This window comes from Ictidomys tridecemlineatus, chromosome 14, assembly GCF_052094955.1.
Source record: "Ictidomys tridecemlineatus isolate mIctTri1 chromosome 14, mIctTri1.hap1, whole genome shotgun sequence".
NCBI lineage: Eukaryota > Metazoa > Chordata > Mammalia > Rodentia > Sciuridae > Ictidomys > Ictidomys tridecemlineatus.
Genome location: NC_135490.1, coordinates 7894957 through 7921059, shown reverse-complemented (window position 1 = coordinate 7921059; position 26103 = coordinate 7894957). Strand labels below are relative to the sequence as shown.

The 26103-nt window shown below is 33.8% G+C and overlaps 1 protein-coding gene across 4 annotated transcripts in view; it reads left to right on the top strand.

Moving 5' to 3' along the window:
* The window catches only part of Fzd3 (frizzled class receptor 3), a 96847-nt gene that overhangs the window by 52383 nt on the left and 18361 nt on the right, over positions 1–26103 (top strand). For 2 of the 4 annotated variants that reach the window (XM_078030825.1, XM_078030822.1), the window contains 3 exons: positions 3108–3256; positions 5610–5843; positions 13593–25367. In XM_078030825.1, the coding sequence (XP_077886951.1) occupies positions 3108–3256; positions 5610–5843; positions 13593–13806 (597 nt within the window). In that variant the 3' untranslated portion in view covers positions 13807–25367. Of the gene's footprint in view, positions 1–3107; positions 3257–5609; positions 5844–13592; positions 25368–26103 lie in introns of those variants that run through there. The other 2 variants (XM_078030824.1, XM_078030823.1) reach the window with 1 other exon arrangement.

The following is a 26103-nucleotide window of genomic DNA, read 5'->3' as shown; positions in this document are numbered from 1 at the left end:
CCTCTATGGGTCTGCAAACTAGGCCAGACACATGCCTATAATCCCAGCTTCTTGGGAGGCTGAGACAGCAGGATAGCAAGTTCCAGGCCAGCCTCAGCTGCAGCGAGGCCCTGAGCAACTTAGTGAGACCCTGTCACAAAAAATAAAATGGGCTGGGGATGTAGCTCAGTGGTTAAGCACCCCTGAGTTTAACCCCTGGTTTAAAAAAAAAAAAAATTTGCAAACTAAAATTCCAAAGCATTATTTTAAAAAGAAAAAAGCTAAACCTAGAAGACATTCAATAAAGTCAACAATCAGAAAATTCATTCACTCTCAGATGAAATAGACTGATTGTATTAAAAACTTAAAAAATAATAAGTATGGGGGCTGGAGTTGTGGCTCAATGGTAGAACAATTGCCTCCAAAGTGTGAGGCACTGGGTTTGATCCTAGCACCACATAAAAACAAATAAAGGCATTGGGTCTATACACAACTAAAAACAAAACAAAACACTATGTTAAAAAATAATAAGTATGTTTAAGATTCGTCAAAAGATAAACCATTTTTAAAAGAAGAAATTATGATGAATAAGACATGAAGTCAGAATAGACAGCTAAGTATAAGAACTGACTACTCATCTTAAGAATAAAATATGAACTTATGGAAATTGAATCATAGAATGAAAACTAAATTAGACATGGTTGAAGAAGGAGTTATTGAAGTAGGAAATTGTTCTGAAAAGTTTACCCAGTATGCAGAATACAGAGAGACAGAAAATACTCAAAAATATGTAATTATGCAGCTAGGAAACATTAAAAATAGAATAAGACGCCTGAGAGTATAGTTCCAGAAGAGGTTCTAAGAAAAACTAAGAAACAGTAATCAAAGAGCTAATGACTAAGAGTTTTCTAGAACTGAAAACCTACGTCCTCAGATTAAGAGCACAATCTAAATACTGAACAGGAAAAGCAAAAGTCAACTATAAAGAGAAACATTTAGTGCAACTATAAAACAAAAGATAAAAGAAAAACTTAAAGACTACCAGAGAGGAAAAAAAATAGATTTCCAGAAGGGTATGGATTAGACTCTTTTCAACAACAATAGGAGTTTACAACCAAAGAATTTTAAAAATACTGAGATGATAACTTCACTTCATTAAACCACCATTCAAGTTTAAGGGGAAAAATATTAACAGCAAAATAAAGATATTTTCAGACAAAGACTTTAATTTATCTTTGATATGCCCTATTTGAAAGGGCATCTAAAAGGGCATCTTTTTAGGAAGAAGGAAGGGGAACCCAAAGGTGTAGGAGTAGGTATACTTTTTGGCAGTTAATTAGCAATGATAATCAAAATAATTATTTTTGTCAAAATCACTCTGAAATACCTGGAAAATAATAAAGAAATAAGTAATTGAAGAAACACTGTCATGTGAAAAAAAAAAGAAGATGGAGATGCTGAATAATTTTAACTTTATTTTCCCTAATAAAACCACATATTAGGAGCTGGGGTTGTGACTCAGTGGTAGAGTGCTTGCCTGGCATGTGTGAGGCACTGGGTTCGATTCTCAGCACTGCATATAAATAAATGAACAAAATAAAGGCCCATTTAAAAAAATAATCTCTTTAAAAAATAAAAATTTAAAAACACACATATTAATATATTGAATATATTGAATACCTCCTGTGTTTTAGGCACTGTTCCGGAGTCTGGGAATAAAAGAGTTTTTAGAGGAAGTAAAGTACAGACTGCTTTTTAAAAGGCACTATTAACCCAAACAGATTTAAAGAAATACATGGTTAAATGGGGGCAGGGATCCTTGAAAACGAGTAAAAATAGGGAAGAAAAGAAAGCTGTGGCAGTATTAATGTTAGAAAAAAATGTAGTTTAAGGTGAAGAGCATTAATGAAGCAAAATGAGTAGCTGGAGCAATCTGTTGTGAAATTGAAAGTGAAAATTAACAGGATTAATTGACAAGTTCACAGTCTTGTGAGAGATTATAGAATATCTATTAAAACTGGTAGGGACTGGGGGTGTAGCTCTTTGGTAGAGCCCTGGTCTAGCATGCACTGGGCTATGGATTTGATTCCCAGCACTGCAAAAAATAAAACTGATAGGTAAACAGAAAATTCATCAATATAGAAGACTTGAACAAGACAACTAATAAATTTAATCTAATGCAAATAGAAAAAATTTTAACCAACCACAGAGATTCTGCAGTAATTTAGAGTACACAAGAAATATTTACAAAAATTTTGTCCTAAATGACAGAAATTCTCCAAAATTTAAGGTAACCAGAATCATACATAACATAATCTCGAACCACAGTAATTAAACAGAACAAACAACAAAATGAAACAGTATTAAAAAAAATCATTTGACTAGAAACTAGAACATGTACTTCTAACAACTTAATATGTTGAAGAGGAAGTTTGAAAACAGCCTGTGTAGTACACATGAAGTAGGGAGAAGGAAGGGTATATTAAAGATAGGAACAGAATTAATAAATAAGGGGGGGTTGATACTTTATTAATTGCAAGATAGACCAAGAAAAAGTCTGTATTATTTGAATCCATTTCTGTTCATGGTTTATTTTCTAAGTTAGCAAAGTCTGTCTCTCTCTCTGCATTTTTGTGGTACTGGGGATTGAACTCAGAAGCATTCTACCACTGAGCTACAATCCCCACCCTTTTTTATTTTGAGACAGGATCTGAATAAGTTGCTAAGGCTGGCCTCAAATTTAGAATCCTCCTACCTCAGCCTCCGAGTAGCTATAGCTAGTATTACAGGCATGTTCCAGCATTCCAGGCAGCAAACTTAGATATTTAATATCAACCAATAAGAAAAACATAGGTCTCATAGTGGCAATGCTATGGAATGGTTTATGGGTATTAAAATGTGAAGTTCTAGGGGGAAATACCCCAAAGGTATAGAGATTAATACATATAAGTTCATTGCCAAATTTTTAAGAATATATTTTCTATAAAACAAAAAAAATTACCTATAGAAACTTAAAATATCAAATTTGTAGAATTGTTTTACTGTTGCTTGTTTTGTTTAAAATGTCTCTGGCCTTTAAAGAAAAGTTTGTTCTGCATATTTGAGGTGTTTTCTCTGCCTTGTTGTAGGTCACTCAGACGAGCCGTCCAGACCTGATTCTCTTCCTGATGAAATACCTGATGGCTCTCATAGTTGGTATTCCCTCTGTTTTTTGGGTTGGAAGCAAAAAGACATGTTTTGAATGGGCAAGTTTTTTTCATGGTCGTAGGAAAAAAGAGTAAGTTAATAAATTCTCATAGTGTTCATAAACCTTACATTTATGTAAGTTTTTTGTTTGGCTTATCTTAAAGTAGATATATATATATTTATTTATTTATTTATTTATTTTGTGATGCTGAGGCTCAAACCCAGTGCCTCACCCTTGCTAGGTAAATGCTGCTGAGCCACAGCCCCATCCCTTTTAAAGCAGTTTATATTTGGAGAAGTATTCAAATAAGATTGTAACTTTGTCAGCAACCACCAGTTATGATTGGCACAGTAGCAGGTCTTATTAAAAACTTTTTTAAAAAAATTATTTTTAGTTGTCAATGAATATTTATTTATTTATTTGCAGTGCTGAGAATCAAACCAGTACCTCACACATGATAGGCAAGCGCTGTACCATTATTTTCTATACATTTTTTATTTGATCCTCTTGATATTTCTGAGAGGATTTGTATGTATTCGAATCTCTGTTTTACAGATGAGAAAACTAAGACATAGAAAGGTTAAATGCCTGGCCAAAGTCACACAGGTATTTAATATTAAGAGATAAATTGAGAAGCTGGGATATAGCTCAGTGGTAGAACACTTACCTAGCATATTTCCAGAACTGGGTTCAATTCCCAATAATGCAAACCCCTCTCCCCACCCCCAAAAAGATGAATTGAACTTCCATTTGGGCTAAGGCTATAGCTCAGTGGCAGAGCACTTGCCTAGCATATGTGAAGCATTGAATTCTATCCTTATCACCACATAAAAAATAAAACAAATAAAATAAAGGAATGCTGTCCATCTACAACTTCAAAAAAAAAATTGAACTTCCATTTGCAATTGTCCATTGTTCCTCCAAGTATACAGAAGATGATATAGAGAGATGGACTGATATTTCATTCTAATTTAGTATGTTTGTTTAATTAATTGTTTTATTTTAATTAGGTATATATGACAGCAGAATTCAGTTTGATTCATTGTACACAATTGCAGCACAACTTTACGTTTTTATCATTGTACACGACTTGGTGTCACATCATGTGCAGTCATACGTGTACCTAGGGTAATGATGTCCATCATATTAAAGTTTATAACCTCAGTTTTTTGTTTTGTCTAATTGCAATCTGAAACTATTGAAACAAAGTTAATTTTGGGTAGTGGCAGTGGATAGTCTTATTTTCCTAATTTTAAAGAGATTTTTTTCTATATTATTTCTATTTCTAATGGTGTTTCCATTACACGTTTGGCTTTGAATCAAGAATAATATTATTAAGAGGATCAATGGAGAATGTATATAAAGTATTCAATAAATATTTGTCTCCTGTCTGTTCTTCTACCCTAGCTAAAAACAATCATTTTGTAATTTGAGAACTTAGAAAATATATTTCTCAATATATGATCCTGTCTTTGCATGTTGAGTTTTATTTTTTTTTAATATTTTTTAGTTGTAGATGGACACGATATCTTTATTTTTATTTATTTAATGTGTTGTGAGGATCGAACCCAGGGCTTCACATGTGCAAGGCAAGCACTCTACCACTAAGCTACAACCCCAGCCCATATTTTTTTAATGAAATTGTTTATCTAATTTTAACTTTAACTTATTCTCATAGGGAGTCACTTCTTTCATAAACCAAGTCACCAGTCTTTAGAACTATTTATTTAGCTTTTTGTTAACTGAATTATTGCCTTGTTCCTCATCATAAACATCTACTTTTAACTCTTTTCATACCACTTGAAAACTTATGCTCATGACAATAATTCATCCCCTTAAATTTATTCCCTTAAACTTTTAATTTGGTACGAATTTTATGTTTGTTTAAATCAGTGTCTCATTTTGTTCTATTTATGGCTACCTATGTTTATTACAGCACCAGAAAACTGCTTCTACCACAAAATCAACTTTTAGCCTTAAATCATCTTGTATTCATTATTATAATGAGGCCTCTCCCAACTTCCATAATCATGCAAGAAAACAGATTTTCTATTTTATAATTATTCCTTTGTAATATTTTAGTGTCTTTACAATCATAAATTTCTTTAGCTAAAAGAGACCTTTTAGCAATTTTGAAATTGTACACCTTTATTTTATAAATGAGTAAAATGAAGGAAAGAACGGTATTGATAGAGTTGGAACTAAAATCCTGATTTCTTTTCTCTAATATAGGTCTCTTTTCATCATACCACTTCAAGGAATAGATTGACATGAATTTTTGTTTTATATTCCCTTTGTCAACAAGGTTACCTTAAAACAAGCCTAAAGACCTAATTTGGAGAGCATTTAATTTCAAGAATAACATCAGTATGTCATAATGGGGTTGTCTCTTGGTTCACAGGGATGCCAGTCTGAATCTTAATTTTACTATTATATTGTCTAGGATAGTGAATGAGAGCCGGCAGGTGCTCCAGGAACCTGACTTTGCTCAGTCACTCCTGAGAGACCCAAACACGCCCATCATAAGAAAATCAAGGGGCACTTCCACTCAAGGAACATCCACACATGCTTCCTCAACCCAGCTGGCTATGGTAGATGATCAAAGAAGCAAAGCAGGAAGTGTCCACAGCAAAGTAAGCAGCTACCACGGCAGCCTCCACAGATCGCGCGATGGCAGGTAGGTGTGATTGTAGCTTAGTTTGTTCCCTGTGTTGATTTATGGTCCTGTAGCTGAAGAACGAAGAGAAGCCATTTCTGAAACAGAAGTTGAACATTATTAAAACCTTTTGACGTTTACTAGGTAGAGTTGTTCCAGGTTATGGTCAGCCATTAAGCCAATCAGAGGACTTAGAATTTAACTTAGCAGGGCTGGGGATGTGGCTCAAGCGGTATAGCGCTCGCCTGGCATGCATGCGGCCCGGGTTCGATCCTCAGCACCACATACAAACAAAGATGTTGTGTCCGCCGAAAACTAAAAAATAGATATTAAAATTCTCTCTCTCTCTCTCTCTCTCTCTCTCTTTTAAAAAAAATTTAATTTAGCCTTAAAACAGTTAAGCAATATGGAGTCATCATAGAACATTGAGTAGGGAGAAGGTGAAAGTGGTAGGTTAGTTAGATTAATTAAGCTAACGATTATGGAATACACTAGTACAGTGCTGTGCTAGGCTCCAGAAATGCAAAGATGACTTAAGCATTATCATAGTTCTTAATAAGTTCCTACCTACTCTATTTACAAAGATAGTGTAGTTAGTGGTGTGGTTAATAACTTGGGTCTGGACTGATGAGCCTCAGTTTTCTCATCTATAAAATAGAAATAGCATTAATATCTGTCCCTTAAGTAATGTTGTAAAAATTAAATGAGATAACATACCTGATTATTTAGAATAGTGCCTATATCAATAAGGGTCTGTTTTCAGTCTCTATTATTACAAATGAACAATTAAAGTAAAATATAAGTATAGTAGTAGAGTCTAGGGGTTGGCAAAAATATTTTAGGCTTTATGAGTCACACATTGTCTATTCAAGTCTGCAATTGTAGCATGAAAACAGCCATAGACAACATGTAGTAAGAAACATGGGGGTGACGATATTCCAATAAAATTTTATCTACAAAATCCAGAGGGGAGTCAGATTCAGCCATTAGGCCAAAGTTTGTCAGCCTCTGTTTACCAGGTACAATAAAATATAGAGAAGGGAGATAATTCTGGTGGGTGGGAGCATTTCAAAAAATGCTTCACACAGAGAATGTTTTAAGAGAGTCTGTCTGGGATGGGGGTTCTCTGTGTTTCTCATTTGCTAGCAAGGCAATAAAACTTTTTCCCTTTTCTTAAAAAGAAAAAAAAAGTTTGGCTGTGGGCTTCTTGTTAAATTGAGACACTAGAATTAAAAAGCAGTTAGGAACTTTGCAATAATTCATTGGAGAGATGATAAAGGCTTACAGGAGACTAGTGGCAGTAGGAAGAGGAAAAAAAGCTGACCTCAAATATATGTAGAAAGAAGAAATGATAAGCTTTGATGATAGGTTAATATTAGCAGCTGGAAACAAACAAAAAAATGTGCCAAAGATTTTCTTTCTTTTTTTAAGATTTCTTGTTTGGGCAAATGAAAGAGTGAAAATTCTGATATGTAAATCAGGAACATTCTGTGTTTACTTCACAACATCTCCATCTCGAACTGTTTTGTATCCTGTTGATCTCAGACCAGCCTTTTCTTAGTTTTCTCCCTATCCTCCCACTGTAGAATGTGACCCCTATACTCTCCTTTATTTTTTAGTTGTGGATGGACATAATACCTTTATTTTATTTATTTTTTTGTGTTGCTGAGGATCGAACCCAATGCCTCACTCATGCTAGATGAGCATTCTACCACTGAGCCACAACCCCAGCCCTATAGTCTCCTTTTTGACCGTCTGGTTTTCCTTTCAACCTGCTTTCTTTTGCCTTCTAATTTGATCAGCTACCCTATGCTTTAAAAAGCAACAATCTTTCTTCACCTCTGATATATCTTCTATCTGTGTATGTGTACACGCACATAATTTAGGCATTGAACCTAAGGCCTTGCACATGATAGGAAAGTGCTCTACCATTGAACTACATCCATTTTTATTTCAAGTCAAGGATCTTGGTAAGGTGAATGTTCTTAATATTTCCTATCTATTCTGTCCTTCATCCCTTGTAATACTAGTCTTTTTCTCCTCCTTACTTAGCTGCACTAAACCCTTTAACATCACCAGTGACTTCTTAACCACGTTCAACGATTCCCTTTTGCTTTCTGGCTTCTTTCCCTCTACTTAGCACTCCTATATAAGAAGCATTCTTCCAAGTGCTAAGAATGCAAAGATGGAAGACAGAAACTAAATTATCAATTTCAGTACATTTTAATAGGTATAATAAAAGTATATACATGGTGCTTTGGGATCCCAGAGAAGAAAACCATTTGCCTCATCATGGAAGGTCTGAGACAACTTCCCAAGATGAGGCACTTCTACTTCAAATGGGATTTGGAGGAGACAATTGGGAATGAAAGATGAGGAAAAACCATGTTCAGAGGCAAGGAGGACAGGCAGGTTGTTAGGTGCCCGGGCACATTATGCAGGTTTGATATTTATTTTCTATATAACTGGTTTCTAATTATCCATGGAAAGGGTGTTCATATTTGAGAATTTTTTGAGAATAGTCATACATATCACTTATTTAGACATAATTATACAACAGAGTGATTTTTTCCTACAAAAAATGCTTTCTTTGAGTTTTATTTCTAACTCAAAAGATTTAGATTTTATTTTAAAAAACACCAAATTCATATTTAAATGATGATTTATTTTTAAATTATATTCTACCTTTACTAGAACACTGCAGTTTGCTTTTTTCATTAGCCATATTTATTTTAAATAAATAGCCATTGAGAGGTAAAAGATCTCCAAATCAGTTGGCAAATCATATTTGGAAACTTGGGAAAATCTTGCTTAGTTTTAGGACAATAACCATTATCCAAAATAACAATTTTTAAAGTTGAATAACAAGAATATTGTGGAACTGAAACCATGCTGAGGAGTTAAGATGTTTCCCTAACAGCAGTGATAAACTATTATGGGACTGTGAGTGCTGGGGGTGATAAAAATCAGACTTGAATTTTAGAGAAACTACTTGGCAATGGCATAATAAAGAAGGGGATTGTAAATTAGACTGGTTATGGGGCTGGGATTTAATTTTTAATAATTTTTTTAGTTTTTGGCGGACACAACATCTTTGTATGTGGTGCTGAGGATTGAACCTGGACTGCACGCATGCCAGGTGAGCGCTACCGCTTGAGCCACATTCCCAGCCCATGGGGCTGGGATTGTGGCTTACAGGTAGAGCACTCGACCAGCATGGGCGGGACCAGGATTCGATCCTCAGCACCACATAAAAATAAAGACATTGTGTTATGTCTATCTACACCTAAAAAATAAATATTTAACAAAAAACCAAAAAGATTGGTTAGGAAGTTTCTACAGTAATTCAAAGGTCCTAATTTAAGATACTGATAAGAATCAAAATTTTAGAATATATTTTATCAGTTACCACCTTCATCATTGACTTGGATATTACTGATCTCTTCCTTTTTGATGAACAATGAATAATTATTTATGGTACAATTCCTTTATATGTGGCATTCTATGTATAAAGATATATAGAAGAAAGGTAAGGTGTAATTTCTCCATTCTAAGAGCAATGTAACCTTATAGAAAAGGACATATACAAATTAACCTGTCACATAAAAGCTCAGGCCAGGATATAATTTAAACAGTATTAGGTATGATTGATGTTTGTAGAACTTCAGGAAAGAGAAAGATTAGATTGGTCCATGAAAATATAGTAGAAGACATAAATAGGGTAAATAAATTATAAAAGATAATTCATATTGAGCTATAGAGGAAATAAATAGGGTGAATAAATGGTAAAAGATAAATTCATAGTGAGCAGAGAATTTCTAAGGGCAGTTAAAGATAGGAGATTTCAACCAGTGTAATCTGAGTGGAACTGGAGCTTAAATAAGAAAGTTTTTAATCATCAGTATAAGGTAGTGGTAATTAAAATTGTGAGATGGAATGCCTTGAGTCACAAGGGAAAAAAGTACAAGACCCTAGTAAATACTTAGAGTAGTAATAATAAAGAGAGAAGAAGAGTAGGCATGTGATTCAGAGAAAGTACTCACAAACCTACAAGGGAATCTGTGAATGTGTTTGTCACAAAAACCAGAGGATCCAACATGATTTCCTACCTCTCTGTGTAATCAAAAATCATACACTTGCTTCAGGGCTGTGTAATTCCAATTTCCATGGCAGTTAATTTTCTGCTTTTTATAATTCTTTAGGTTTTGATCTATTTTCAGTACAGGTTTCTTTCCTCAGCTAAGTTTGCAACTTCTAGAGAATGAGACAAGGTGACATATGTTTCTGTATTCCTTCTTAGTATATAGCACTGTGCTAGGGATATATATAGTAGGAGATGAGCAAATCTATCAGAGAAATAATGACTTTAGAGAAATATATCCCTTTCCCAGAAATTCAGGGCCAGAGCTACAATGGCACCTATAGAAAGCATCCTATATTGAGGCTCATGCTATAGGACCCTCTGCCAGATTGAGAGATCACAAACTATGTTGAACCTGAAAATCCAAACAAGGATTTTTATAATTCCAAAAGTCATCTGATTGAGATTTCTTTCTACTTCCTTGAAACTTAACTTTGCATGCTAATGCTATCTCTTGGTCATCCTCTCACTGTCTTGTGGTTTCTTGGCTGTGGGACACAAACATCTAACACCCAGTGCAGACAACTTGATGAAATATTATTGATCTCTGTGCTGTGCACACCTACATATATATGTTAACTTCAAAAAATAAGTAATTGGTAGTTAGATGAGAGGATGTATAGAAAAGGAAGTGGATGAGTAGGTGGGTGGAAGTTTGGAAATGAGTGATTAGGTTGGTAAATAGGTGATCTGACAAGGAAAGCTGGGGAGTGAATAATGAAGTACTAGTAAATCTTCAGTTAATTCAATTATTATGATCAATGGGAGCAAATAATATAGAGAATCAAAAAGAATAAATCATTTTCTAGAGTTTTTTTTTCATTTTAACTTTGGAATGTACTATATTATCTTCTTAACAGTGGCAGTAAAATAACCATCCTAATTGTTTTGCCTAACCTTATATTAAAATTATTGCATATTCATATTATGTATTAGAATATATAGTCATTGATTTGAATGACCTTGAAAAAATAAATTTGGCAATTCTACACATAACTGAGATTAAACACTATAATATTTTTTATATAATTGATTCCTAATTATCCATGGAAAGGGTGTTCATATTTGAGAATTTTTTGTGGATAGTCACAGACATTACTCATTTAGATGTAATTATACAACAGTAATTTTTCTACAAAACTGCTTTCTTTGAGTTTTATTTCTAATTCAAAGGTTTGATTTTATTTTTAAAAAATACCAAATTCATTTTAAATGATGATTTATTTTTTAATTATGTTCTAGCTTTACTAGAACTCTGCATAGTTTGCTTTTTCATTAGCAATATTTATTTGGAATAAATAGCCATTGAGAGGTAAAAGCTCTCCAAATCAGTTGGCAAATCATATTTGGAAACTTTGGAAAATCTTGCTTAGTTTCAGGACAATAATCATTATTCAAAATAATAGTTATTAAAGTAGGATAACAAGAATATTGTGAAATATTTTTATCTGCAAACATTGTAAATTTTTTTGTAAATTTTTAAAAATCTTTTATTTATTTTTTTTATCGAACCCAGTACCTCACATGTGCTAGGCAAGCGCTCTACAGCTGAGCTATGACTCCAACCCCTGTAAATTATTTTACCAAAATATGTATTACAAATTTAAATCTGTTTGGATCCTAAATGTGAAATATCTGTAATAAATGAAAACTACATATTATTTTAGCCATTAACATGAGAAATTTTTTGAACATTTAAATATGCATCTTTTCATTCTTAAATTTTCTTTTTTCTTAAACTGGAAACAAAGATACACCTTTTAAAAATTATTTTCAAAGGAGTTCTTAATTTTCAAACTTGGTAATCTAATAGAATGTTCTTTGATAAGCACATCTATAAAACCTGAGGACTGACGGGTGGGGTGGTGCCGCCTATAATCCCAGTAACTCAGGAGGCTGAGGCAGGAAGATCAAAAGTTCAAAGCCAGCCTCAGCAACTTAGGGAGATCCTAAGCAATTTATCAATACCCTGCCTCAAAATAAAATAATAATAAAAAGGGCTGGGGATGTTGTTAAATGGTTAAGCACCCCCTGGGTTAAAAAAATAGCGTTCACCTTAGTAATGTATGAATCTTTCAAATCTCTAAACTTTATGAATGATTCACATTGAGTTATTATTATAAAGGAATGATATAGGAATGCTTTTTGACAGTCAATAAATCTTTAGCTGCTTATGATTATTTTGATGACTATTAAAAGAGAACCAGATACGGTGGCATACACCTGTAATCCCAGGGCCTTCGGAGGCTGAGGCAGGGGGATGGTGAGTTCAAAAAAGACTGGTGATACAGCTCAGTGGAAAATTATTTGCCTAGCATGCATAAGACCCTGGGTTCAATTGTCAGTACTGCAAAAACAACGAAGGGCTGGGGTTGTAGCTCAGCGGTAGAGTGCTCACTTGGCATGTGCAAGGTCCTAGGTTAGATCCTCAGCACCACATAAAAATAAATAAAATAAAAGTATTGTGTCCAACTACAACAAAAAATAAATAAATATTTTAAAAAATATATTCCTTAAAGTTACAAATTATACTCCATTTTCTTTGTGTTTTAGTATCTTAAATTAAATATTTTTTTACAAAAGAATGTATGTATGAGCATATGAACAAACACTATTTTTGAATACTGTTTCTTGAGGTACTAGGGATTTAAAGAGAAATAAAATATGGTTCTTATCCTGAAAGAACTCACTGCTGTGCAAGAGAGATTGATAATCATCTAGTAAACTATAAGCGAAGAACTAATAAAAAATTGTAATTGATTTTCATGACCTTGACTGGCCTAGAGCTAATAATTTCTCATTCCTCATGACAGAATTTTTTAGTATTTTTGCCTCTGATGAGGCTTATTGAGTTAGGATTGCAACAAAAGGAAGTTTAACAGCACTACTATTGCCTTTCAAGATAAGAACCGTGATGGAGGAGGCTGCCTGTGCTGAGCCAAGTAGCCCAGCGACATGCTTGGAGCCAGTCTTGGGCCAAGGGTACAGAGAATTTGCTGTAGTATGAATATAGGTTAGAGTGTTAAGACTTTAAAGATGTCGCTTATATGAAAGATTCTTCACAGCCTGAAGTCCTAATGAAAGTAATTACAGGTGGTTAATCAGTTGTTAACTGAGTTATTTGCCAATGCATTCACTTATTTATTTATTTTAAGTTATACTAATTTCATCTCTGATTTCACATGCTTCTTCTTCAGATACTAGTCTTAGTAGAATTTGAGTTTGCACTACTACTGATTATAACTAGTCTTCTAGACTCCAGGGGCACTGTCATGTATCCTCTGTTGTTCCTCCTGTCCCTGGACCGCCTAAAAGTTATTTGAATATGAGAAAAGTGCCCATACTTGGCACAGCTCCAAATTAGTCAGCCTCCCTTTACCCTAGGGTAACCCTTTTGTAGGCAATAAGACCTTAATTTTGATCCGGAATGGATTAGCTCATCATTTTTGTCTTTTGTTAGCTTTGCCAGATAATTCTATAGGCTTAAAGAAATTAACCAAAAGTTGGGTACTGCTTTTCATTGTTGGTTTCCTACTCATTTTACTTACCGAGGCATTTTCATGTAAGTTCTTAGTGTTATTTTCTAGTGTGTTCTGTTGCCCACCTCAAAACCTACTCTCCTGCGTCAGGTACACTCCCTGCAGTTACCGAGGAGTGGAGGAGAGACTACCTCACGGCAGCACATCACGACTAACGGATCACTCCAGGCACAGTAGTTCCCACCGGCTCAACGAACAGTCGCGGCATAGCAGCATCAGAGACCTCAGCAACAACCCCATGACTCACATCACACATGGCACCAGCATGAATCGTGTTATCGAGGAGGATGGAACCAGTGCTTAGTTTGTCTTGTCTAAGGTGGAAAGTTGTGCTGTTTAAAAAGCAGATTTTATTCTTTGCCTTTGCATGACTGATTGCTATAGCTATTATCCTGCTTTCAGTCAGGTGCAGATTGTGTCCATTGGGAAGGTGAATTTTTGCTTTTTATATTGCATCAAACTTGGAACATCAAAGCATCCAAAATACTAAACATTATATCATCACAAAAATAAGTCTTTCTAGGTTGTGAAGAGATAATTATTTGTCTGGTAAGCATTTTTATAAACCCACTTATTTTATATTTAGGAAAATTCTAAGTGTGTGGTGACTGCTTTGTAGTGAAATTTCATATAATATGAACTAGTTGTGAGATAACATTCTGGTAGCTCTGTTAATACAACAAAGTTTCAGAATTAAAGAAATTTTCTATGCAAGGTTTATTTCTCAGATGAATAGGACTTTGTAGTTTTATTTCCACTAAGTAAAAAAAGAACTGTTTTTAAAGAGTAGGAAAATTTAATAAATCAGCAAGGGTATTTTAGCTAATAGAATGTAAGTGCAACAGAAGAATCTGATTCACCTGTGGAGATTCTCTCAAAATTCTATAAAAATAATCCAGAGATATTCAGGATTTGGATAAACAATGGGATAAACACAGAGATGGGCATTTTTCCCTATAATTGTGTTGCTTTTATTACTTTTGTAAATATTACTTTTATTGGCTGTGTTTTTATAATATCCATATGCATGATGGAAAAATTTTAATTTGTAGCCATCTTTTCCCAGGTAATACTATTGAGTCATAGAACTTCATGTTCAGATCTGCTGTGTGGAGGCATGTAGTAAGCATCACACTTTATAAGGGTTTTTTTTGTATGTGTGGTAACCACAAAATGGCAAAATGTTTTCTCTGTTTTCATTGTTGTATTTTATTATGGTGAGATTTGACCTTGCCAAACCCACCATACCTTGGTATCCAGGCCCTCCCTATAGTGAGCTGATTGTCTGCAATGCATTCATTGTTCAGTAGGCAGTTGGCTACAGCTTTTGCCCCACATCCCTGTTTTCAGTTTCTGGACCATTCTTGTTTCAGCTGAAATATATATATAATCTATGTCCAAAGTGGTAATTAATTTGGATATTTGAAAATCATTGTAGCTAAATGAAGCATGATTAGTCTCACTATGAATATATTTTAATCTTAAAAATATCAAGTCAAAAATGTTTGACATTTTATCTTGTAATGTTTAATTTACAATATGAACTGTGAATTTTATTAGGCATGAAATTGATCGGAAGGGAAAGAAAATGTCTGGAAAATGCCAAATGTGTTCTGTAGAAAACACAAGTGATCCTTAACCCTGATTGCAGATAAAAATCACTTGGGGAACTTCTGATACATGCTCTCCCCTACATAATTCTCTTTTTAGATGAGAATTGCTAGCTTTTTAAAAGAAGCTTTCTGAGTGATTCTAATTTGCAGCCACATTTGAGGCACATGATTTGAAACTCATCTGCCCCTGATAGTGATCTGATGGTATTTCATTACATCCTATGAAGATCTAGCTGGATTCGACAATATGTTTTTATGTCATTACCTATCATACAATTGTTTCCTACTTTATTTCCTACATTTAGAAATGCATAATTCTTGGCTTCACTCCCAGAGATTCTTATTCAATAAGAATTGAAGGTAATTGGGCTTTAAAACCTGTAGTTATAAAAATACCACAGATGATTCTTATGCAGGTAATTTGGGACCACACTTAAAAAATATTCTAGACTCTTGGGGAGTCCTGACTCTGCCATATTGCTAGTTTCTGACCTTTAACGATTCAATCTCTTTGAACCTGGGTCCCATTATTTGAAAATGAAGATGAAAGATTAATACCTATTTTACCTACCTCACAAAGTTGTTGAATTAAGATCAATGAAAACAATTTTATGGAAGCTCTTTGCAAACTGTAAAGCATGAAATATAAGGGACTAAGATTAGAGGGCTTAATAAATGTGTTTTAGGACTACTGTAGTACATTTCTTCACATGTTTTTAATTCCTGTGTATATTTGTTTCTCTCCCTCTTTAAAAAAAAAAAAAAATAGTACCAAGAGAATAGGTATTGAAAAAGAAGCTTTCACTGGGCAGAAGAATCAGTCTGAAAATCATAATTTATTTGTATATCATCTTTCATAGTACATATATCTTAATATGAATTATCAATTCTTCATAAGATATATTTGAACATTTCACCCAGTTTTTTTTCCTCTGTTCTCTTTGTCTTTCCCTGGAACTAGAGTTAATGCTCTAACAGGCAAGGTCTGAATTCCCTCACAACTGATAATTAGTAAACCATTCCTCTGAAGAGCCCATGTTATAACCTACCTATAAACAAATCAATAATTCATAAAGCGTTGAGAATTTCTCCTGAGAACAGCATGAGAGAACCAAAACAAACACTCGCAAACAAAAATAAGAAGTTAAAATAGAAGGTACCAGTTTGAGCTCAAAGATGTTGTCATCTATCACCATCTGCATTATATTATCAACTGCCAAAATGTTAATTAGTTTTCATGTATAAGTGAGCCAAGTATAGACAGTTAAGTGAACATTGCTATGAAAATCTTAACTTTGTGTTTCCAGATATTTTTGTATTTATGTGTCTTCTCTGTTAAAACTAATTGTTGCTATGTTTGTGAATGCTATTTTGACTTTCCAGTTACTTTCAGTAAATATCTTAATGCCCCACAAAATTTACATTATATTGTTAGTCTGTTGTTTTAAGTAATCAAACCTAGTGCTCCAAGTAAAGAATGTTTTCTTTTTGAAGAGACCAATGAAGAACTATTGCAAAAACAGCAATTGCAAGTCTTGACTTGCTTAAACCAACTTGAACAAGTGTGGACAGTCTTCTTACTGTATGCTTAATTTTTATTTGTGTCATGATTAGCATATGCTAGTGTTTAGTGTTTTGTTTGTTCAGTTGACAACTGAGAAAAAATACTTCTCTCTAAAATGTTCATATGTTGTCAAAAGGTTTTTTGAAAAGTAATTTCAACAATATTATTTTATTCAATAATTAGGTAAGAGATCCAAGACAATATTAAGATCCAAACAATAATTTATTTCAAACAACAATTGATTAATAACAACTATCACAGGGCTAAACATATAGTAAGTTTCTCCATATTTAAATTAATGAATAACTCATGTCACACAATTTGCTTTTTTTTAGTACCAAGAATTGAATCCAGGGGCACTTAACCACTGAGCCACATCCCCAACCCCCAACCCCCTTTTATTTTATTAGAGACAGGGTTTCTCTGAGTTGCTTAGGGCCTCGATAAATTGCTTAGGCTGGCTTGGAACTCGTGATCTTCCTGCCTCAGCTGCCAGAGCTGCTGGGATCACGGGTGTGCACGAGGGCACCCTACTCACAGTTTGCTTTTTACTGTCTCCCATCAAATTTGAAAGATTCAGATTTAAACTAAGTGAAGTGAATAAGAAACAATTTACACCAAGTAAGCTTATTTCTCCTAGAATAACAGTCTGTTATTATTTTAATTAAAAGAATAATATATATAAAAACCATTTTAATTAATTTTTTAAAATGAATAGTGATTCTTAGAAATAAGTAATTTAGGGCTGGGGTTATGGCAGTGATGGAGTGCTTGCCTAGCACATATGAGGTGCTGGGTTTAATCCCCAGCACCACATAAAAACAAATAAAGTAGATGTATTGTGTCCATCTACAACTAAAAAGAAAAAAGTAATTAAACTCTTGTTAGTCCTCATGCTAAATAAAATTTCTATGTACCAGATGAATGAATAGATAATCAAGCAAACCTTTTTTTTTTTCTTCTGCTTCTGAAAGCAGATCTATAAAAATTCTAAGAATCTTTTCGAATTAGGAAAATGTACTGCATTTTAACATACCTCATTGTCTTTGTTATGGTAATAGCTGAAAATAAGTGAAATTGTACCCATCATAGCTTAAGCTATGTCTCCATGAAATGAAAGGAAGTACTTAAAAATTTTTTGGTAAAATATAGTGGGTCATTGCCTGGAGCTTAGAAGATATATACCAACATTTCAGTGTATTTATAGTGCTTTTTGACATGCCAAAGGTACATTTACACATTCTCATATTTGGTTGACTTATGTAATTTAGTTTAATGAAAATTCGACCAGGCTTGAAATTCAAAGACCCATAATAATTTTGTCAACTGGATTGGTCATTTAATTTCTCTTATTCTAATTTCTTCAGTATAAAATGAAAATAGTGTATTTTTTGGTCCCAGCCTACTTCACTGGATATTGTGAGGATCAAAGGAGACAATAATGTGTTGGGCTGGAGTGTAGCTCAGTGGGAGAGCACTTGCCTCACTTGTGCAAGGCTCTGGGTTCCATCCCCAGTGCTGGGGAACAAAGAGCATACATAAACTGCTGTACTGATACTGTCTTTGTTAGAATTTGGGGGTTGTAGAAAGCAAGGCTATAGTCTTCAGTAGTATTTGTTTTTATAGTGACAACAAAATAGGTAATTAGACCAGTGTTCATTCGATAAACCCAATCAGCACTCCAATTAACTTTTTTTAAAAACAGGTTCTTTTAGAGTAACTATTCTTTTTAATGGTTTGGTTCTTTCAGATATGTTACACCAAGTGTGCACTCAAATTTCATATGGCTGAATTTCTAGGTCACTTCCAATAGAAATTGGGGGTCTCCGTTTTTTTGTTTTTCCTTTTATATGGAACTGTATGAGCTCATTATTAGCTTGGCTTGGTGGAAACTTATAAGAAAAATATAAAGAGGAATGTAGGCCCTGTAATCTTTTTTTTTCTTTGAGGACTTTTATGTACCTGATTCTTTCTGATTGAGAACAAATTTTGAAAAGATGATTACTATAATTTGTTTATTTTTTTATTATGGCAAAACTTTGAATTTTAAGCTATAATACTATGGGAATTATTTGTATATATGTACATGAATTTTTAAAAACCTGTGTAAAGCAAGAATTTCTTCTTCATTCTTTACACATGAACAAAGTAAGACATTTTTATAGACCCTAGATTTACAAAGGAATTTGTGATTCTCTTATTTAAACTTTTTGTTTGCCTTTTTATGACCAATTAAAATAAGGAAAACTTTTTACATTTAATTCAGCTGTGTTTCCTAGTATCCATATAATTTTATAGATTATCTTATATAATTTTGATCTATTTTTATGAAATATTTATATTGTTTAATTCTCTTCTTTCTAGTTATATGATTTTGGTAAAGGCATAGAAAGATATAACATTCTTTACTTTCCTTCTCTTATTGGTCTATGTTTTTTCTAACTTAATTTGAACCCTATTTTTTTAGTAATCAATTTGATACAGGATTATATTGTTCTCTCAGGATTCAGGTCTTCTAGGAAAGAAGTCCATCCAGAACCAGCCACCTTGGTGGACATTCCTGTTTGGTTAAATTATAAAGATTTAATATAATTTAATCAGCATATTTCTTACTGTGGTCTCTAATTAGAAAGTAAAACTTGGTTGCTATAAAGACAAAGTAAAGTTTTTACTAATAATTTATTCGAACCCCAAACCAATACAACATTGCTTCCCATAAGGTAGAATAGTAACTCCACCTCATGCACTGAAGAGCAGTTTCCTTTCCAGGACTCTTTTAATAATCACCTGTCTCAGGAAATCTTTGGTGTCCTTCATGGACATTTTTGTTGTCATGATAGTGTTTTTCATATCTTATTCTCATTTTATTGGCCTCTACACCAGTTTTCCCTGATGGAGAAACAAATTTTTTACCTTGTAATAATATAAAACTTAAAGATTCCATGTTCCATTGTTCTGCTAGTCTCCTTTAATTAGTAAAGTTAGTGTTTTTAAGATATGTTATATTTGCTGAAGTATTACTTGATTACTATTGAAGGCTTAAGGTTTTTTATGTAAATCAGCTTGTTTTTATATACCAACTTGCATTTATTTCTTTGTATTGTGCTTATTGACTTTTCCCTAATATCTTGGAGCTTAACAGTTTCTGTTTTCTAAATTGAGGTGCTTTCCCTAATGACTAGTAAAAAATGCATTGTTATTTTTTAAATATCCCAGGGTTTTAAGTCAAGTACCCTGATTTGTAGTCTTACCTCTCTTTTCAATATAACTTTGGACAAAGCATTTTACCTGCTTAGGCCTCGGTGTCTTCATCTATAAATGAAAGGATTAGATGAGGGCACATCTCAGATTCCTCTGAGCTCTAATTTGATTCTCTCTTGACCATTTTATAACCATGATTCCAGGCTCTATTTTATTCTTGTTATTTTTCCCATGAATTTAAACTTATTAGATTGACTTTTACAACTTAAACTTAACAGGATTTAAATATGTTATTAACTTTGTTTTCCATCATTATTTCAAGTAGTTTTAAAAGAAAAAATACATTACAGTAACAAAAATGAAAGAAAAGTTATAGATACTGGACATGGCCTTTTTTGATGGGAAAAGTCTTCTGAAGGACCAACATAAGCATCTTTTTTTTTTTTTAGAGTGAATTTTAATATTTATTTTTTAGTTTTCGGCGGACACAACATCTGTGTTTGTATGTGGTGCTGAGGATCAAACCAGAGCCGCACGCATGCCAGTCGAGCACGCTACCACTTGAGCCACATCCCCAGCCCCCCCAACATAAGCATCTTAATTGATAACACAAAAAGAATGACATAAAATTTGTAATATTTTTTTTCTTAAATATGAATACAGCTAGGGCTGAGATTGCGGCTCAGTGGTAGAGCTCTCACTAGCATGTGCAGGGCCCTGGGTTCGGTCCTCGGCACCACATAAAATAAATGAATGGAATAAAGGTGTCCAACTAAAACTAAAAAACAAAATAAATATTTAAATATATATATATGAATACAGCTAGTTGGCCAAAACTTTACACAGAATGAGTTCAGTGGGGCTGGATATAGTTCAGTGGCAGAGTACTTGCTTAGCATGCAGAACACCCTGGGTTCAGTACATACAAATGTATTGAAGCTAAAATTAATGAACAAATCAGTGATAACACTGGTCCATTTAATTTAAAAAAACTTAAGTTTTTGCCACAGTGATAGCACTGGTTCGTTTAATTAAAAAACTTAAAAGTTTTTGCCAGGTGTGGTGGTACACATCTGTTACCCCAGCAACTCAGGAGGCTGAGGCAGGAGGATTACAGATTCAAAGCCAGCCTCAGCAACTTAGTGAGATCTTCTCTCAAAATAAAAAATGAAAAGAGCTGGGGAGGTGGCTCAGCGGTAAAGTGCCCCTGAGTTCAACCCCTAGTACCAAAAAATAAATAAATAAATAGTTATTTGTTTTTACCAACATCAAAAGAACTATAAGGGGCTGGGGAGGTGGCTCAGTGGTAGAGCGCTTGCCTAGCATGTGTGAGGCACTGGGTTTGATTCTCAGCATCCCAAATAAATAAATAAAGGTCCATTGACAACTAAAAGAAATATTTTAAAAAGTATAAAACCTAAAAGAAATTATAGAGGAGTTGATTGAAAGTTTTCTGTTAAATAATTATTTAAACTGAATTATTAGATTTCTTGCATAAATATTGTTGCCAGGTTACCATGGACAAGTGAATGCCTTTTTAAAAAATATTGTTAGAAGTAAAAGTGATTATTTGGTTTTTTTCTGGCTGTGCAGAAAATGTTCCTATGGAGGCTTCTTGATTGTCCTCTAATAAAATGTAGAGGTTCCATTAGTTCCATCTTTTCAGCAGGATTCTCTTGTGGATAAGTGTTCTCTGAGAACCAGGCCATGGAGGTCTCTGTTATGTTTCAAGATCGTTGTCTTGGCTTTCATTGTCTTCATTTGCTCATCTCAATGTCTTGAACACTTGGTCTGTAGATCTGACAGTGTAGGAATGAAGTCTGGGTCTAATGAGAACAATAGTGGAAAGTTGATACAGGAAGGCATAATGTGTTTTTTGGTGTGATTTGTTTTAAACTATACTCGATTCCTTACCTGAAGTCATTTTTTCTGAATAATGCAACTCTCCCAGCCCAGAAATTAGACACCTAGGATTTCTCTCTCGGAGATGCCTGTACAGTTATGCATCACACAACATTTCAATCACGGATGGATGACACATATAACAGTGGTCCCATGAGACTGTATCATCTAGTAATGTGTGTGTGTGTGTGTACACTCAATAGTGAAATCACCTATCAGCTCATTTCTCAGAATTTATCCCCATTACTAAGTGGCACGTGCCTGTTTTATGTTGTTTTCATTGACTATAAAAACAACAACAAATTTACTGTCAGTGTGGCTTTGTAAGTCACATTTGTTAAATTTGAGTCTGAGGTCCAATTTCATTGAACATTTTCTGGGTTTTGATAATGGGCCATTCTGTGAAATAAACCACATAAGCCTTGAGTGATTTATATTGATCCATCTGCCATTTTCATATTTATCTAGCTACTCCTTCCATCCTCAGTTTTGAAAAAGAAATTGACACATTTCTTCCCTTAATTCTGCTTCTGAACTAATCTTGTCAGCAAAGACAGTTGATATGAAATAATTCTTTATTCTTGAGACAAGATCAGTACAGTAGTTCTCTACATTGAGCAGCATTATTTTTTACATGTTTAAAAAATAATATATTTTCTCCATTTGTGAATTTAAAAATTTAAAAATCCATCAGGCATGGTGGTAAATGCTTATAATCCTAGCCCCTCAGGAGACTGAGGCAGGAGAATTGGTAGTGAGCTAGCCTGGCCAACTTAGTCCCATCTCAAAAAATAAGAACTAAAAACTGGACTAGGGGGCTAGGGTTGTGGCTCAGTGGTAAAGTGCTCGCCTAGCATGTAGGAGGCACTGAGTTCGATCCTCAGCACAACATAAATGTAAAATAAAGATATTGTGTCTACCTAAAAACTAAAAAAATAAATAAGTATCTTTTTAAAAAATGGACTAGGGACGTGTTGCAGTGATAGAATACTTGCTTAGCATTTCCAAGCCCCTGGGTTTATTTTCCAGTACTGGGGGAAAAAAAATCATAAGGACTCTCCAGTGTGAAGATATTAATCTGGAAGTTCTCCTGTTATCAGGTGCTGTTTCTATTAATGTGAGTTATCAGACTAAATCTGAATTCTTTATTATTCTTCTTTATAATATCTAACTTCTAAAGAATCATTCTGTCTTACATTATATCTTTAAAACCAACTTTAGACAACTTTTCTGCTGTTATTTTCAATTGCCAAATTTTGTTTTTGAGTTATCTTTTACCATTGAAGTTTTAAAGTGTTGTACACATGAAGGAGTGACTATAGTTTAGACATGTACTTTGGCATGATAGAGATAGCACTATTACCATCCCTTTACCCAACCTCCAAACAAAAGTTCATCTGACACCTCAGAAATTGTCAAATTGGCTTATTTTATTTCAAAGAGCTGTGGAAGCTGATCCTTTAAAATTAAAATGTTTAATTAAGAAAATTTCTATATTTTAATCTGGTCATGAATTTGGGATTATTATTTTTAGTTGTTTCACATTCTATAAATATGCAATTATGCAATACTCAAAGCTCATATTTAATTAATCTGAGCTGGGTTTGGTTGGGGTGTTTTTTGTTTGTTTTTTGTTTTTGTTTTTGTTTTTGTTTTGCTTTTTAGGCTTCTTGGGATTTTTTGTTTGTTTAGTATTCTACATTTTTGTAAGTGTATATATATCACTGTCCTCTCAGCAGGCAGCTCTCCTGTAGATCAGCTGTTCTCACTGGGAATCAGGCCAAGGAGGTTCTTGCTGGCTTTTTAGAGGCAAAATAATTTCTGCTCTCACATCTAACATGGTCTCAAATTTTGCTAATGATTGAATATTATCCTCTTGATTGACATTTTAAAATAGTGAAAATACCATGTTATACAAATCAACAAATTTGCCATAAAATGCCATTTAAAGATTTTTCTCTATGCCTATAAGAATAAAACATGAGTATAAAAAATATATAAAATATGAAGCTTCCGCGCAAGAAACCAGCAACTTTATGATCTAAAAAGTTGTAAATTAGGTTGTTTCGAATTCAAAGTACATCTCCTGATATAAATTGTTATTTTGAATAATAGGGGTAACAGCTTGCTAACTAAAGCTAATTTAGTTCAGTGTACTCTAGAATTACTGTAGGTGTCTTGATTTGGGATAAATTTTTGTAATGGAGAAAGCTAATTTTGATCTCAATAATTACTTGGTACATTTCTCCTAGGTGACACTCGGGATACTCTGAGCCCTATCTACTTGCATACATACCCTCTATTTGAACTGTTCCTCAAATGCTGCATTTCTACCTTTCTAGCCTAATACCTTTCTATCTGCCTTCTCTCCTCATTGATCCTTACCAAAATTTCCAAAGCATGACCCATCTCCAGTGTTAGGAAGAAGGAAATTTGCATTAACCAGTTCATATTAAAGTATTAGTGACTGTAGCCCTTTTATCTACTCAAAAAGAAATCTGTATTTAAAAAAAAACACATTGGTGTTAGCACAAATTAATCTCAATGAGTAGAAAATTAAGATTTAAAATAAAAGTGGAGGGGCTGAGGATGTGGCTCAGGTGGTAACAAAACGTGTTACGTGCGCGGGGTGCTGGGTTCGATCCTCAGCACCACATAAAAATAAAATAAAGATGTTGTGTCCACCAAAAACTAAAAAATAAATATTAAAAAAAAAGTGGAAATAATTTTTTAGTGTTGAAATTATTTTGAGGCAAGAGATATCAGGAAGTGTCCTGTCTTGGAAATCTGCTCCCTTTTCCTCAAGCCATGTTTTGTTTGAAAATGCTGTATGTTTTCAGTGACCTTAAGGAAGGGATCTGATCATCCTATTTTGTGAAGTCAGGGCTGCTAGTCCTACTTTTCTCTCCTTCAAGGGATGTCTGGAGCATCTCCCTCTCCCTCTCCCACGCCCTGCTGAGACTGTTTCCAGCTCATCCTGCCAGACCTCACAGCTGGGCCTGTCTTGCAGCTCTGCTCACTGACTCCATAGGTGAACACTGTCCATGCTTATCAAGAAAAAGTTTTTCCCCATTTTGTTGTTAATAGAGAAGAGGGAAAAAATATTTCTTTTTCAACATTCTAAAATATTATTATTTCTAAATAGCTGACACTTAACAATTTAGTGTCCAAATCCTATTCTGAATTAAGTTTCTGGGTAATTCTAAATTCTAAAATTTTAATCTTGGTTTATCACATAAACATCTAGTTAGGAAATATTTATTTGTGGCATTAGTTCCTCATGTTTCTTTTTGACACATTAACTAAAATTGTTCATCTGTGTCCAGATGGATGGGAAGGTTGTAGGTGCTGGGACCTGTGTAGGCCAGTGCACTTGGGAAGAGCCTGGACCGAACTCTGGCATTAGCTAGGTGTGTGCTGCACTCTGCTCTTGTAGATTTATTTTGTTTACAGTAGACCAGTGTCAGTTTTTGTAAATGTTTTTTCTTAGCACTTTAACTGTGAGTGTACAAACTGATTTTAAATGTAGTGGTTGTATATTTTGGTTATAAATTGGAAATTTTTAATAAAATTAAATAATTTGTTCTTCTTTCTGTCATTAATACCTGCATGAATATAATGTTTTATGTCATCTTCCAGACTTCAGTCTATTTAATGTATCACATTGCTATTTTTTAATTAGGTTTCATATCTTATATTCTTATAATATTACTAAGTTTTTTATTCATAATTACATGGGTATCACAGTAGTCTGGGGCATATATAAACATATTCCATCCTATATCATGTGTCTCTCTCTCATACTTGTTTGATCAATATAGATAAGAACCATCTCTGTTTATTGTAAATCCTCAGTATATAACACTACCACGCATATAATAGAGGCTAGATAAATATCTGTTGGGGAAAAATGAATATATTAAAGTATCAATTTTCCAATAAGAAATCTTACATGAGCAAATGAATTACCAGGTGATTTTTTTTTGTCCATTCACAGGAATGCAGATCAAGATTTAAAGTACTATTGTATTAATATATATCTTGCCTAAACATAGTTGCCAGGGACCTTAGAAATCATAAGGTCCAACTTCCCACCCAGAGCAGAAGTCCCTCAAAACCACACTGTTACCCTCTGCTTGGATGGTTTCAGTAGCAGGAAGCTCACCACTTGGTAAGGACTTCCATTCCATTTTGAGACATTCTACTTGTTACAAGACTTTCCATATATTGAGTGTAAAATGTACCTTTACTCATTGATACCGTTCTATAGATATTCATATTTCTATTACAGCACTGCTTTCTGACATTGGAAAAGAGGTCT